Here is a 15,010-nt window from a genome sequence, read left to right on the forward strand (position 1 = left end):
CTGAATTTACTCATGAAACTTCAAAGCCCGACACAGTGGGAGGCTACAAACCACAATCTCTGTCTGTTTGGCACAATTCTGAGTAAAACAGCACCCAGACTAGCTCTCTCTGATTTGTATTAGATTGTTATCTGGTTTTTGTATTGCAACTTCCAAAGCTAAGACAGTAGAGCAGGACCGGGTCAACCTGAGGTCACTCTTAGCTGGAGAAAACGTGCTGTTTAACATCATGTGTTTTGCCTCATCTCTGAATTTTATATGTACACAAAGATGTGAGTTCACATGCAATTGATGCTTTTTAATCCTAAATATTTAATGTATAGTCTAATTCAGACCTTGTGTATGTGCATTCACTTGTTAACAAAGGGGAACAGTGTGAATATGGAGAACATGGAACTGCCTCACAGGACCCCGATTTTTTTTTCTCATCTGGCGAAACAGAGAAAATGTTCGACCTGCAGGTTTCTGAGTTCACTGGTGCCACAAACTACAACAACGTCGGTCTTACACACAAACCCAAGCAAGCTCATGAAGAGATAAAGTGTCTGAGAGAAGGCACACTGCATATCAAACAAAACTGGTTGACCTGCAGTATCTCGCTGATAAGCACTGATGTCTGCTCCTAATCGACTAAAAGTGGAAGCCAGCTCACCAGACTGAATGTACACATGTTTTCACTGCAGCAACCTGCCCGCGTACAATAGTAAACTGGTCTTTGCTTCACTGTGCCCACAGCTGACACACGCGACTTCAACACAACAAACTGGCTGACGGTGACACACACACACATATACACACAGACACACATACACACAGACTCTGTCATAAATGGCAGAGGAAAGTCCACTCCACTCACCCTTCCTCCTGTTTCAGCCTCTAACACCGAGTGCTCGGTGTCAGCTCACTGACAGTGGCAGTGAGGAGACTGGTGTGGTGGTGGTATAGTGGTGGTGGTGAGTGTGTGTGTGTGTGTGTGTGTGTGTTTGCGTGCGTGTGTGTGTGGTCATGCTTTTCCTCAGGAAGTGATGACCCATAGAAAGGGAACTACACACACATTTTCTCTTTCTAACAGAGTCTGGGCTCAGCAGAAGTTCAGACAGCTAACTATCATGTGGTCCGTATGTGTGTGTGTGTGTGTGTGTGTGTGTGTGTGTGTGTGTGGGTGGGTGTGGGGGGCTGGTTGTGGGGGAGGCGGCATGAGTGTCTCCTTCATTCCTCATTTTTTTCATGTGTAAATGTTTCTGCATACTTACAGTAAAAACTTCTATTTATGTGTTTTTTTTTTCTTGAATGTGTGTACATGTGCATGAGCTAGTGTGTGTGCGTGTGCATGAGTGTGTGTGTGTGTGTGTTAGGTGGTAGACATCAGATGCAGATGATTTCCTGTTGCTTCACTCTGACAGGCAACCTCATCATGCTTCTCTGGTTGCACTTCTCTCCCTCCACTCAGTCACTCAGTGTGTGACGCAGTGACGCACACACTTCTGCCTCCTTATGCAATTCCAACACAATGCAAGTCTGTCCGTTTTTTCCGATGTCGGTTCAAACTACGAGGCAGTTACAATTTCTGAGAAATCGCCAAATCACTGAAACTGTCTGGTTTATGTTTAAGCTACAGCCTGCAGTTTTTATTTTATGCTGGATGCATTTTCAAGAGATAACTGAGCATATGGCCATCAGTCGGGGGACAGCGGTTGACAAATTAACCTTTTGGTTCACTGACGTGTTTACATTGATGTTGATCCATATGTTATCCTTTCAAAATGAAAACAAATACATGAATAAAGCCAGCATAGGTCAGGCGGTATCCTGCAGAGCAGCTATAAATGAGTTCTAATGTTAAACACGCAGTAAAGCACTCGTACGCATTCCCAAGACAACCAACAGAGAAGTGGTTTCTTCTTACAGAGTGTGACGATGGGAAATTTCTGCTGTATTTATATATATAGACTATACAAGGATGCAAAAGAATTGACAAAGCACAATTTATGTGACCAGAAGTGTTCCTAAAATGAAGGAAATGAGACAGGAGAGTCAGGCAGGCTGAGCACGTCAGAGAATGAGCCTCGGCTTGTTCTGCTACTATCAATCATTCACTCGTAACTGGGCTGTTCTGGTGGAAAGGGTCAAGGTTGGACAGGTGGGGTCAAGAGATCTCACGTTAGCTTGACAGTGGATTTCACTCCTCCGCTCCCGTGCTGCAAGTGTGACAGTGTGCATGAGGAAAACAACTGACCCTTGCAACACTGCAGAGCCAATCAGAGAGAATGTCAGAATGGGTAAAAACAATAAATGTTTACCTGAATCAAACTGAATTTCATCAGTAGTGAAAACTTTTAGGGAATAACACTGGCGCCATACAAAGGTTCATACAAGGTGTCTGTCTGCCCACACCGTGACAGATCTACCATTGCGTTTAACAGTCTGAGGAAGCCGCAGTGCTGCAGGTGGGAGGCATAAACCTCAGGTGCAAGAATGAATCTGAAAAAAAAAAACCTCAGTTGTGGGGAAAAACTTTGAAAAATGACTCATCAGATCAATTGTTTTTCCATCCACCAAGAAGCTAGCGTTTGTGTCTCTGTTCGTTATGTTGTGCATTTTTCGTGTTATGTTGTATGTGCAGAAACTCATCATACACCAAAGAGGCTGCAACTTAACTGTAAAACGACTCAGACACAACATCCTGTCAGTTTTTAGTGCCAGGAACTGTTTTTTTTGTAACTTTAAGTTAACAAAATTGCATTTTTCACACCTGGCTGTAGACACATGGCGTCACCTCTGATGTGTGAAACCTGAGCTTCACCTACCGTGCATTCACACTAAAAGACACATGAAAAGCAGCAGGCACTGTGGTTGTTGGCTGCTTGTTGTTAACCATCCCAGCAGTTGTTGCCATGATGCTGCATTGTTTTTTTTGTTTGTTTGTTTTTTTTTACCTCATGTAGGAGGTAAACTTAAGGGAGTAATTCAGTATTTCAGGAAATATGCTGAGTGTTAGATGAGTATGTCATTACCACCGCCATGTCTGTGCATGGCTTTAGAGATTAGCATGAAAAAAATGGATGGAAACAGTTTAGTTGAAATATATCCTCCTCTGAAGCTCAACAACCAACATCCACATCTCATTTGTTTATTTCAAATACAAATAGAAATGTAAAAAATCATTGGGAGTTATGGCACTTGACCCGATATGCACAGGGAGGAGAATTTAAATTTCCTATTGCATTACCTGAAATGTTGAACTATTCCCAGTGAGTGGTGAATTTGTTAATGACATAATCTGAACAACTCTGCCACTCACAGCACAGTGATGTCAATTCCCCAAATGAGACTGTGAATGAAGATGACTGCCTCCACAGATAAAGGGTTTGAATGATACCACACTGCACAGTCAACAGCAGCTGACCCAGAGTGGAGCAGCCTCATCACGTCTGCATTGCTCTGCACTTCTGATAACTGATCAGTCAAGTCATATTTATGTCATTTACATCTGTTCAACAACTGTAATGTGGCAAAACAGTAAATATATTAACATGCTGCTTACCTGGCAACATGAGTTTACAAACTTAACGAGCTAATCTAACTCTTCAATCAGTCTGTCCAGCTTTTGGTCATTGTTTGAATATATAATTATCCATTGTGATTGTAAGAGGAATGGGCTTGCCAGAATCACAGACGCACACTCACACACACACATACACTACACTACACTACACTACACACACACACACACACACACACACACACACACACACACACACACACACACACGAACACACTGATGCTCAGGATGTGTACTACATTGCTGTCAGAGTCATAATGTGACTGGGACGTGAGGCGGGCCTTGTATCACAGGACGACAGGGTGACTGAAGTGGCCGCTGAACAACACTCTGGGGGATTGTAAAGAAAGGTATCGGCTCCTTTCATGAAAACAAAGGCACACAAATTATGCCATATTCACATGCAAGGACATGGAAGCTCACTGCAACATAAAGTCTGACCTGAAATATGGGCAAGGCTACACACACACACACACACACACACACACACACACACACACACACACACACACACACACACACACACACACACACACACACACACACAGATGATCAAAGAAAAAGAAGAAACTGAAAGAGAGTAGTGACTGCTGTAGCATACACCTCTATGTGTGTGTACTGTATGGTCCATATACTGCTATCTGGGAATCTGCAGTTTTCACAATCTAATAATCTAAGTCTAAGGACACGAACTTTTGCCTAATTCCTTTAAATAGTTATGAGTTTATGGTTGATGAGTCCCTTGAGCTTCAAGAGCTTCCTTGCTGGATAAGGGGAAGGAGTGGTACATGCTATCAAGGCCTTACACACACACACACACACACACACACACACACACACACACACACACACACACACACGCACATGCACACACTCCACACATGGTGACATGTAGGTGCCTGGGTGTCACACACATGTATAAGGACACATGTGTGCACAGGATAAACAAAGGGTAGTTCAGGGCACTCCTGTTTATGACGAGAGAACAAAGTCAAAATCTATCTATCTTTGTCTCACACATTCTGACATACACAAACACACACATAGCTGAGCGTGAAACAGGGCACAGGAGTTGGAAAGAGTGAGGAGGACGGGATGAGGATGAGAAAGGCAGACTCAGAGATGACAGGTTTTATGACTGTCATTTATGATGACATCATGCTAGTTCATGATCACCGTGAGCTAGTGTCATCCGGGCTGTGGAGCCTGTGTGGGAAATCACAGCGGAGAGGATTTATAGCTTCAGTTGACAGGGACAGGGAGGGAGAGGAGGGCTCCGCACTAGGAAGAGGGAGAGGTACAATGTGGGGAAGGGTCATGCCCTGTTTCTCAAAGTGGAGAGGAAAAGACGGGAGTGTGCTGCCTTCGGCTGCGGTTTGGCTGGACAATAACAAAAACAAGACATGACGTGAATCTCATTCACAGAACACACTGTAAATATGCGTGCCGGGAAAGGTGTGCGCGCAAGAAACGGATCTAGATTTGTCGAAGATAAAGGAAGTTTCGGGGAAATGAACAAAATGAGTGTCAGAGTTGGCTCAACAACTGACCCTTTACTGACCCCCCTCACCTGAGAGATCATTGTCCAGTTAAAGCTTAGGCGCTTTTCCACTACACAGTCACGGCTCGGTAAAGGTGCTTTTCCACTACAGCTGAGTTCTCTAGTTCCTCCTCAGCGGGGGTGGAGTCGTCGCGGGGGCTATCGCAGGGCCGCATTTTCCGTCTCTCTCTTTTTTCGATCCTCTCGTCAGCTCCAAACTCACTCATCTGCACCTCGATTACAGACCACAGCGGGGTTTTCCGCACAGTAGTCATTTAACTCAGGTGAAGGAATAACAACAGTCTCGGTACGGATCAGTGGTCGCTGTTGCCGCTGTGGTTTTAAAAATTTCGGGTTTGATTCTCATGTTGGACGTCGCGCTCACAACTAGGGATGCACATTTTGAATTTTTTTTCTGACCGATAACCGACGCGCGTTAACCGTTTATTAACCGTTAACCGATAAGATTAAGAATCTTGCGGCGCACGGCCAAAAAAAAAAAAAAAAAAATTTTTTGGTTTCAATTTTTTTTTTTTTTTGCGCCGTTAAATACACACGTGCGCCGCGACAGCTGATAAGTGCGCTCTGTCTCAGCTGATCGCGCTCTGGAGGTTAGATCGTCCAATGTAGAACTGTTTTTATACAAAGTGCAGCCAAACACCAGACTGAAGGAGCAGAGCTCCTCTGACAGCTCCTCTGTGGAGCTGCAGGAGAGCTGCAGGTGAACAGGCTGGAGAGCAGGGACGTCCTCTTTTTTTTTTTTTTTTTTTTCTTTTTTCCAGCGCCGTTGTTACAGGTGATGCACATCTATGTCCATGTAGGTTACATTTATTGTCTGATCTTCCTTCATGGGGGCTGCTGCACATACTGTCAGTCCTCCTGTGTAACTTTTTGCTGCGAAATATGACTGAAGGCACGTGAACTCTGCACGTGTCGACACGCCCCCATGAGTTGACGACATAAGGAGCTAATAAAATAAATAAATAACCGATAGTATTAATCGGTCAAAGTTCTTGTTATCGGTTAACGGTTAAACGGTTAATCATGTGCATCCCTACTCGCAACGATGCTCGCAATGACGCTCTGCCCAATCAGTGGACGGCAGTCGGCTGACGTCATGTTTTAGTATCGCTTCGGCTCGCTTGGAACCAGGGCCGAGGCGGTACTAGTAGACTACCTGGTACCAGGTACTAGGGGCTAGTGGAAAAGCAAGTAAAGCGTGCCGTGCCGTACCGTGCTAGTGGACATACAGCAGACCTACTGTACAGTAGGTAACTACCTTACCACCTGTGGTACACCTGTAACATACTTGGTAGGATGCTTCCAAGGTCATGAATCACCTCATCACTGGTTTGTCGCCCCTGTTCATGATCACACATCCACTGTGCTGTACCACAGCCTCAATTGATCCTGGATGCTGTCAGAGTTTAAGTAAATGTTAGTTTTGCTCTTCATTAAAATTGAGGAAGTTTACACCCAAAATAACCCCATACTGTAGGTGAGATAGCATGAGGTTTACCAAGCACACTTGGTAGACCTCATCTTAAAAGCCTCCTTTATTCTAACCGTAAGTGACAAAGTGTGAAAATGCAGACTGAATGGCATAAACCTAACCACTGTCTCACTTCAAGTAAGTTAGTTTTAGTTCAGGTAGCTTACCAAATACCATACAATACCATCAAAATCTGACATTTTTCGTTTGCCTACAAGTAACAATAGAATTTTTCAAGTATATTTTTGGGGCTTTTTGCTTTAAACTGATAATTGAGAGAGACAAGAAATGGGGAGGCTGAGGGAGAATGACATGCAGCAAAGAGCCACCCGATGCAGGATTCTGACCGAAGCCGGCTGCAGCGAGGACTATAGCCTCTGCATATGGGGCGCCTGCTCAACCCACTGAGCTAAACAGCGCCCCAACAATAGGTATATTTGAGGTCTGACATTAACTCATTGAGTGCCATTGACGTATATATACGTCAATCAAAATCCAACGCTTGAGTGCCGTTGACGTATATATACGTCAAATGCAGTTTTCTGCACACTGTGAGTAATTTTGGGGCTTCTGGGATGTGTAGAACGAAGAAGACTGTAGATCAGAGCAAGAAGTGAAGAGGAAGGAGAAGACGAGTGCGATCCGTACAGAGATAAAAAAGTTGGGAAAAGTTTCTATTTCTAGAGGAAAACGACGGGCAGAGCCTGGAACAAGTGTAACGTGGAGCTGGAGGAAAGCTGAGCCACGGTGCTATTAGCATAGCTCCAGCATGAAGTGATCGGAGGAGGCAGGAAAGGTAAACTCATCTAGATGATCAGCACCGAAATGCCGAAGCGAAAGCGGATCGCGGAGTCAGTTTCACCAGTTGCTGTAAACCGACGTCGTGACGACGAACCGAGAGATCGGCGCGGTGAGTCGCTGCCGCGGCCGCGTCCAGCAAAGAGGCTGAAGACGCCACGACGTCTCCCTCCCTCCTTCAGAGACGAGGGGAAGCAGCAGGAGGAGAAGTAGGAGAGGAGAGGGGAGGGGGGAGGAGGGGGTTAGGAGAGGGTGAGGGGGCAGCAACTGCAGGAGAAGGAGGAGAGCAGGCATCACTCTGCAGAGTAAGACTCCTACTTGTTGTATTTTAGTTTTTTTTTTTTTTGTACAATGAAAAAACATGTGAAATGAAATTTTCAGATGTCTTACATGTTTTTGAAGCCAAAATTAAAACGGATAAATCACTGTTTTTCTTGAGAGACTCTCTTTCACAAAAATGCATTTTTCTCAGCTTTCTAGAAAAAAAGTGGTCTTTTTGGTGCAACCAGGCTCTATTCAACTCCTCTTTCCTTTGAGCTATTTTGTGTTTTCAGAGTCATAATAAAAAATATTCTCTTGGTCTTAAAATATTACTCAAAATGCCCCGAAACGCTGGCACATGGCACTGACCATTTTATAAAAGGGCTGGCACTCAAAGAGTTAACATGAGCCGTCAGTGATCCAATCACAAGTGGACAGTTCTAAGAACACAGTTCACACATGGTTCACACCTTGCATTAGCCAGTGACAACTTGTGGTCTGATCTTATTTCCCTGCTCTATTGCTGTTTCTTACCAGTCAGGCAGGTCAGTTGCCCATGCGTTTGAGGGAAAATAACACGGAAAGAGAGTGAGAGAGAGAGTGCAGGACAGGGAGTGGTCGAGTGATCAATGTGCTGCACCCAGACCTATGCTGAAATTACTTCAATTTCATTTTAGTAATTTTAAATGATAAAAAAAATGTTTGGTTCATTGTGAAACTGTGGCAGGACTGTGGCAGAGGTCAGCAGTTGAGTAGGGTGACCCAGTCCTTACACGCGCTCACACTGCTAAAAGAATATGGCCACATGTGGCCCAGTCCACCTCTGGATATGATCTGAGTGATCAGATCTCAAAAGCTTTGTTAACAGAAGTGTAAACACACGTTTTTTTAGCTTTCCATGTGTGTGGTTCACCAAAGACTAATGTTAGTGCCAGTTTGACCAGGGCCTAAGGCTGACTATCACACTTCACTATCAGTTGCACTATTATAAATACATCCTGCCAAATGTTTTCTCTGACTGTGTTTCAGGTCCTTTTTATGCACTTTAATAATTTATCTGTTTTTAATACCGTTTTTTAATTAATGTTTTATATGTTATGCGTTTTATGTGGGAGTGATGTTTTTTTTTTTTTTTTACATGTTGTGGCAATGGTTTTAGGAGGTAAATCTGCCCACTGTCATCTTAAACTGCATGTGGACCATGCTAGCATTGGAATCAATGACAATCATATCAATAATAACAATGATAATAAGGGGCCGCAGCTTCATAAGCAGTTTATTTACAGTTACCTATTCCGCAAAGGGCTTTTATCCAAAGCAACGTATTTATTCATCAAATAATTAATGACGAGGACAAACGCAAATGGAACTACAAGAAGTTAAGAATAACATTTCTTGACAGGGAATGTTTTTGTTCCTGTTCTATTGCCATGATCATTTGGCATTTAACCATTAATGGCTAATTTTAAATTGAGGGGGTGGATTACATTCATCATATGTCATGCCCAGCAGGACCTGAAGTGGTGATGTCTCAAACAGGGCCACATCAAGTGCTTGTGCACACCAAGTCTGACTCAGTCCTAAGTTCCCTCTGGAGACGAAGGTTTTGACCTGAGGAGCTGCTGTTTGCTCCCACATCATTCGAAAAGGGAAATTAGGACAAAGGTTGCTGGATATCCTTGCTGTCTGTTGACTAATATCTATGTTAAAGTGCATTGGCAAGAAAATTCTTCTTATTAGTGTATTTGTGAAATTGTGTGGGTGGGTGCAGCCATAAAGCAGAATACTGGCTGAAATGATGGGGGCCTTAACGAGATTTCTTCACGTTTCTGTACAGAATGCAATTTGTGGAGCTGACAAAATGAGATATGAAATTGTGATGATGAAATTGTCTTTACCCTCAAGAAATTGCACAAATTATAATTCATTTCTACAACAAGCAATTTACTGATCATCACGGAAGAACCTGATCATTTTACTTTGTAAATTTATTTGTAAGGGGAGGTGGAAATGGATTTTGCGTAATAACAAGATTTTAGGGAAAAAGATATTTAAATTTTATTGCTGAAACTTCTTGCAACTTGTGGCTTCCCTCATCCCTACAGAGGATGAACTTAATACAAAGTTTTTTTTTAATGTTGCATTGAAACTTCTCCAATGGACGGTGTTGTTGTGACTGAAGCAACATCTTTGGTGCTCACAAAATTTCTGGATTTCTATTAAAGCAGAATGTTTGTGTTAATATAAGTCTTAAATAGTTATATCTTCCAACAGCAATCACTTATATAGACTGTTTGGTCCGAAACACGGGTCTGTCAGTCACTCTGCTCTGCTGTAAGCTGAGGAGAAAACTTTCCTTGTATCCTACAACCTTTATCCAATGAGGAGAGAGAACGGCATAAAGGGGCGGTCCTCTCTGTGTGTGCAGCCAAGGGATGCGCGTGAATGTGGTGACGTAGGGACGAGGACGGGGACTGCTAACTCCATCGGCTGACAGGAAGTTAGCCAAAACGACCTAATCGCTTACTTCTGCTTTAAATACTTAATGATAACCAGATTTATGACATAAACATGTTTACATCATATGAATTAAATCTTCTTCTCCACACTGGTGAAGCATCTGGCTTTGTTTTTTACAGCAGCGGCCCTGGGTTTGAATCCAACCTGTGGCCCTTTGCTGCCTGTCATCCCTCCTCTTTCTCTCCCTGACTTTCCTATCTCTCTTCACTATCCTATCACAATAAAGAAGAAATACATAAATTGGAAATGTTATCTTTTTAATGGTGAGAGAGAGAAACTAATTAGAGTTACGGTTACAACAGCTTCAGTAAAATGATACATGGAGTCTGTTCACTAAACACATGCAGCATTTTTTGTGTGGGATTTTTACCTTTAAACGGAGGGTTGGTGGAGAGGGATAGGTTAGGAAGGAAAGAGAGAGAAGGGATGACATGCAGCAAATGGCTCAGGCCAGGTTTAAACCTTTATGCTCACACAACTTTTGAATCAAACTCATTCAGAAAACTATTAAAATAATAGGAAAGAATTTTAATCGGAGCACTTTGTTTAACTCTGATTGACTTTCCCACTGTGCAGTCACTGAATATGAAATCTAATTCTGTATGAAAAAAAAAAAATCATGCTGAAAACTTGCTGATCAAAATCCTGATCCTGATCAGTGTTGTACATTAAAAGAGAGGATGTGGTGGTTTAGCAGAGAACCATGGAGCCATAAAAGATTAACTAGTACAGCTGAATTTGTCACCAACAAACACCCTGTGGTGGTGCCATCTTTCTTTGCAGGAATCCAGCTCTACAAAGAGTCAAAAATGCTGCAAGACAACAAATTGTGTAACGATCATCCTTGAAGTTAATAATTACACATAATTTAAAAATCAATTAGATAACCTTATGGCTAAACTACTGTATATGAATGTCATCTGATAAAACCAAATCAAAGGTTGGCCTTTTGAAAAACAGTTGAACGACGATGACATGAAACGCTAAATTATAGTAAACAAACCAGGATGTCAGTGGTGTAGAGGCAGAAGTGGTTAGCTATCTGTGGGCTGAACCGGAGCATGTCGCTCTCTTTTTATCTGTATGTATTCATACAGATACTGATGCAGACTTGAATATTTTCCTTCCTTTCATGCAGTGATTATGTTTTGTTAGTGCAAACACAAGACCTACAGGGCTCCGTCTGTTGTTTTAAATCAACCCAGATCTTCAAAAACCATGGTGAATCCTGGTGTCAAGGTTTCTTTAAGAACGTAGACTAAGTCTTTACTGTACACCAACTCCAGTAAAGCTCTGTGGTGAGGTATGTTTTCTACTGAGAGTTAACCATGACTTTCAGGCCGTGTGAGCGACAACATAAACACAGCATGCTATCTTGAGACACTCCTTTCATTTATGACAACAGAACAAAGTCCGAATCTGTCCCAGTCACACACACAAACACGCACCTCTCTTTAGGAATTATATAACTTGATACGCAATAACTCACAGACTGGTACTGTATCAACACACTTCAGTCAGACTTTACACGGCTCAAGTAGAGATGACAAGATCATTTTACCAGCGTGGTGTGTTGTCCTGTGACTGATCTAAATTTCCCATTTTAATTCATTTGTGTGTTTGACACAACTATCTACACTGTCCAACTCTCAAACAACCCGCAAAGCACAAATATATGTACCAAGTCAGCATGCTCTATTGACAAATCACTGCCGAAATACCACAACTGTTAATCAAGTTATTGCACTAAAATGTGGAGGGGATATGATGACATTAACCCATGAGTATGCTAGATGACCTTCAGTGACTTCTTCAAAACAGATGATTTCTCAACCACAAATGCATCATAAGTTCTGCTACTTTAAAATAGCCATGTTAAAACTGATGACATTTTTTAACCTTTAATAAACTGAGCACCTATGATTTAATTCTGATGAACAGGTACAGAAATGGCAGAATTAGACTCATATTCTTATTATTAGTTCATTATTATGGGATTATCTGACAATTCTTTTCAGGAGTTATGAAAAGTAGACTTATTGATTGGTGACTTTCTGTTTCTGACATTTGTTTTCAATACTGTGGCTTGTAATGTCAGTGAACACCTTTTCTCTGGTAGAAGACAACAACTTGCCAATATAACTGTTAAATTTTTCTCTCCTTTAAATGTTACTTCTTTTTATTTAGCAAGCATGACGATGTCCGCCAACTTAATTATCACTGAGTATTAGGAGACATCACAGCATTGACTTGAAATAACCCACATGAATGGCCAGTTATGTTTTTGCTCAATAAATAACTGTAAGCATTTATTTTTCCTGATTAATGCATTATGTAAACTTGCAGATACTACATTTTCTTGAAACACTGTGAACTTTATAGATTAAATTTTGTTTAATAATTTTGTGTGTTGAGCGACAACAATCAAATTTGACTAAAATACAGTATAAGCAGACATAGGGATATATCTCAAGCAAAAGAATATTTTTCAATAGAATAGTAATATTATTGAAAAGTAAATGGAGGTGACTGCAAAGAAAACACTCCATGATTCTGTAAATGATAAATAACCTTGTCTGAGATCTCCTTTTAGACCTATGAAGATCAAAAATCTTAAAAGTTGAATTATTTTATAATGTTTTATACGCGTACATTACATGAATATAGAGAATTTTGTTATATGCCTATAAAATCTATATGTTTTCCCTGAGTTGTCAGATTATTGACACAAAGATCTTACATATTGTGATTGTGGTAAATGCATGAACAACTACAGTCTTTGTTGGCAGTGATAGTCTGAGCCTTGTACAACAAACTGATAAGTTCTCCTTTCAAGTGTCATTATGTCATCGCAATAAAAACAACATTAAACCATTTAACAGCTCACATCAGCTCACCAAAGAGCCATAGAGCAATCTCTACAATAAAAAAAATCAGCTCTGGCCCCTGAGCTTGAGTCCACGTTATTGCTGAGTCACGACCAAGGTTTTCCGGTCAATTCATAAACACAGAACTGCCTGAGCGTTGTGCAACGGGGCATCCAGACACCAGACGAGCTAAAGACATGAAAGAGGAATTCATACAAGACGACATAGAAAGTTGTGTTAATAGAAATCTATATGTCTGAACGACATACAGTCTCCTTGACTCACCTGAGAAGTTGTGACCACTTTGATGGTTAAAATCTCTGCCTGGTGTTTGCATGTCAAGCTCACACTCACACTGTGGTCTGCTGACACACTATGGATCAACATCTGACTGTGTGCCAGTTGTCAGTCCTGTGGCCGCACCCCCCCCCACCCCTCCGCCCTCACCATCACCGCCCCCCCTCATCTGTACGCCACTGGCAATCTGTCACACTGCAAGACGTGTCCACAAGTATTACAAGATATTAGGCGATATCCGACACACTCTCACCTCAGCGGAAAAGCAAGGGGATTTTTTTTTTTTTTTGGGAATAACTTAAACAGTGTCAGCTTTATGCGTTGAGTCCAAATGATGCTTATTTAGTTATTCAAAATAAAACAGGGATCAGTTATCAGTGTCAGATTTTGTAAAGAAGTGGATTCCTTAAAAAAGCACATTGACTCGGTTTTTATCTAAAAATGCTTTCAGGTGGTTTCCCGTGTTTTACAATCGCCGGCACACACACACACTCTCCCCCTGTGTCATGCACGTACACGGACTCTGACAGAGCAGCGAGCTGACTGTCGAGCGGAAGGTGACTGACCTGATCACTGCAGCCGGAGACCACTTGCTCTTTCTCGGATCTGGGTCGTCTTCTACTGCGGTGAACAACTTCACGTGTCACTCCCCCTCCGGACACCGTAAGTGGCGTCTCGTCGCAAGCTGCAGTGTCAAAGTGGTCAGGTCTGTTTACCGTGGTGGTTCCCGGTCATGCTGCTCTTTACTATTACTGCTGGTGGTGTTGTTGTTGCTGCTGCTGCTGCCGCTGCTGCCCCTGTGGTCGGTGGGTCGGTGTCTGCCTGCGTCTCTCCTCCCTCCTCTCAACACAACCGCCCGGGATCCTGAGGACACACGCAGAGGCATCAAATTACCCTTCACTACCCTACACTACGTCGTTGGAGCTGTATGTTACAGCCAGGTGTTTTAATTAGGCTAGTAATAGTTAGCTTGTTTGTTTCCTTGTTGAACCCCAACATTGGAAAAATAATTAACTCAAAGGAATAGTATTGGGGAATGTTTGTTTTCTCTCTGGTAGAGCTTTAACCGTAAGTTAGTTAGCATGGAAAAATAAAACAGAAAAAACAAACAAACCACCAAATCCACTTACCGAACCCTACAAAGGTCGCGAATTTGTGCTATGGTGCTATGCTATTTGCGCTATGACCGTGGCTATGGCGGGACTGTTCCTAGGCAACCACAACCAGTGGAGCTACTAATTAGCCTAGCTACCACAAAATAAATTAATAAAAAGTGGTATTTATATCAAATTGTATGTATTTATTATATCTATTATTATTTACAAATGAATTATTAAATGTTATACAATGTAAGTTTTCTTTATGTTGTCAGTGTGGTCATTCTGGAGACCATGCTGGCCAAGTTACGGAAGTGATAGACATTCAAGTTCAGAACTGATTATTTAGGTAGACAAATTGCCCAGGATCACAGTGGTTATTGACACAGTTGCAAAAAATTAAATAGTTTCTCAAGGCTAGTGAACACTTCTAGTGGGACTTACCTATCTGAGGACCAAGTCTGGACGACTGTTCCCTGACTTGCTAGCTTTGTCAGCTCCAGGAATACTATCAAAGTAGTAGCTAAGTAGCTATTGCACATAACATTGGATTAATTTTGTTTTCAGACACATTCC

General features: G+C 42.1%; 1 protein-coding gene across 4 annotated transcripts in view; it reads right to left on the reverse strand.

Moving 5' to 3' along the window:
- Positions 1 to 14,157, reverse strand: part of pparg (peroxisome proliferator-activated receptor gamma) — a 36,684-nt gene extending 22,527 nt beyond the window's left edge. For 2 of the 4 annotated variants that reach the window (XM_085777518.1, XM_085777517.1), the window contains exon 1: positions 13,326 to 13,461. In XM_085777518.1, the coding sequence (XP_085633644.1) occupies positions 13,326 to 13,377 (52 nt within the window). In that variant the 5' untranslated portion in view covers positions 13,378 to 13,461. Of the gene's footprint in view, positions 1 to 13,325; positions 13,462 to 13,903 lie in introns of those variants that run through there. The other 2 variants (XM_085777520.1, XM_085777519.1) reach the window with 2 other exon arrangements.
- Between the last annotated feature and the right edge of the window lie 853 nt (positions 14,158 to 15,010).

This window comes from Trachurus japonicus, chromosome 5, assembly GCF_045865225.1.
Source record: "Trachurus japonicus isolate A0001 chromosome 5, Traja_1.0".
Classification (NCBI taxonomy): domain Eukaryota; kingdom Metazoa; phylum Chordata; class Actinopteri; order Carangiformes; family Carangidae; genus Trachurus; species Trachurus japonicus.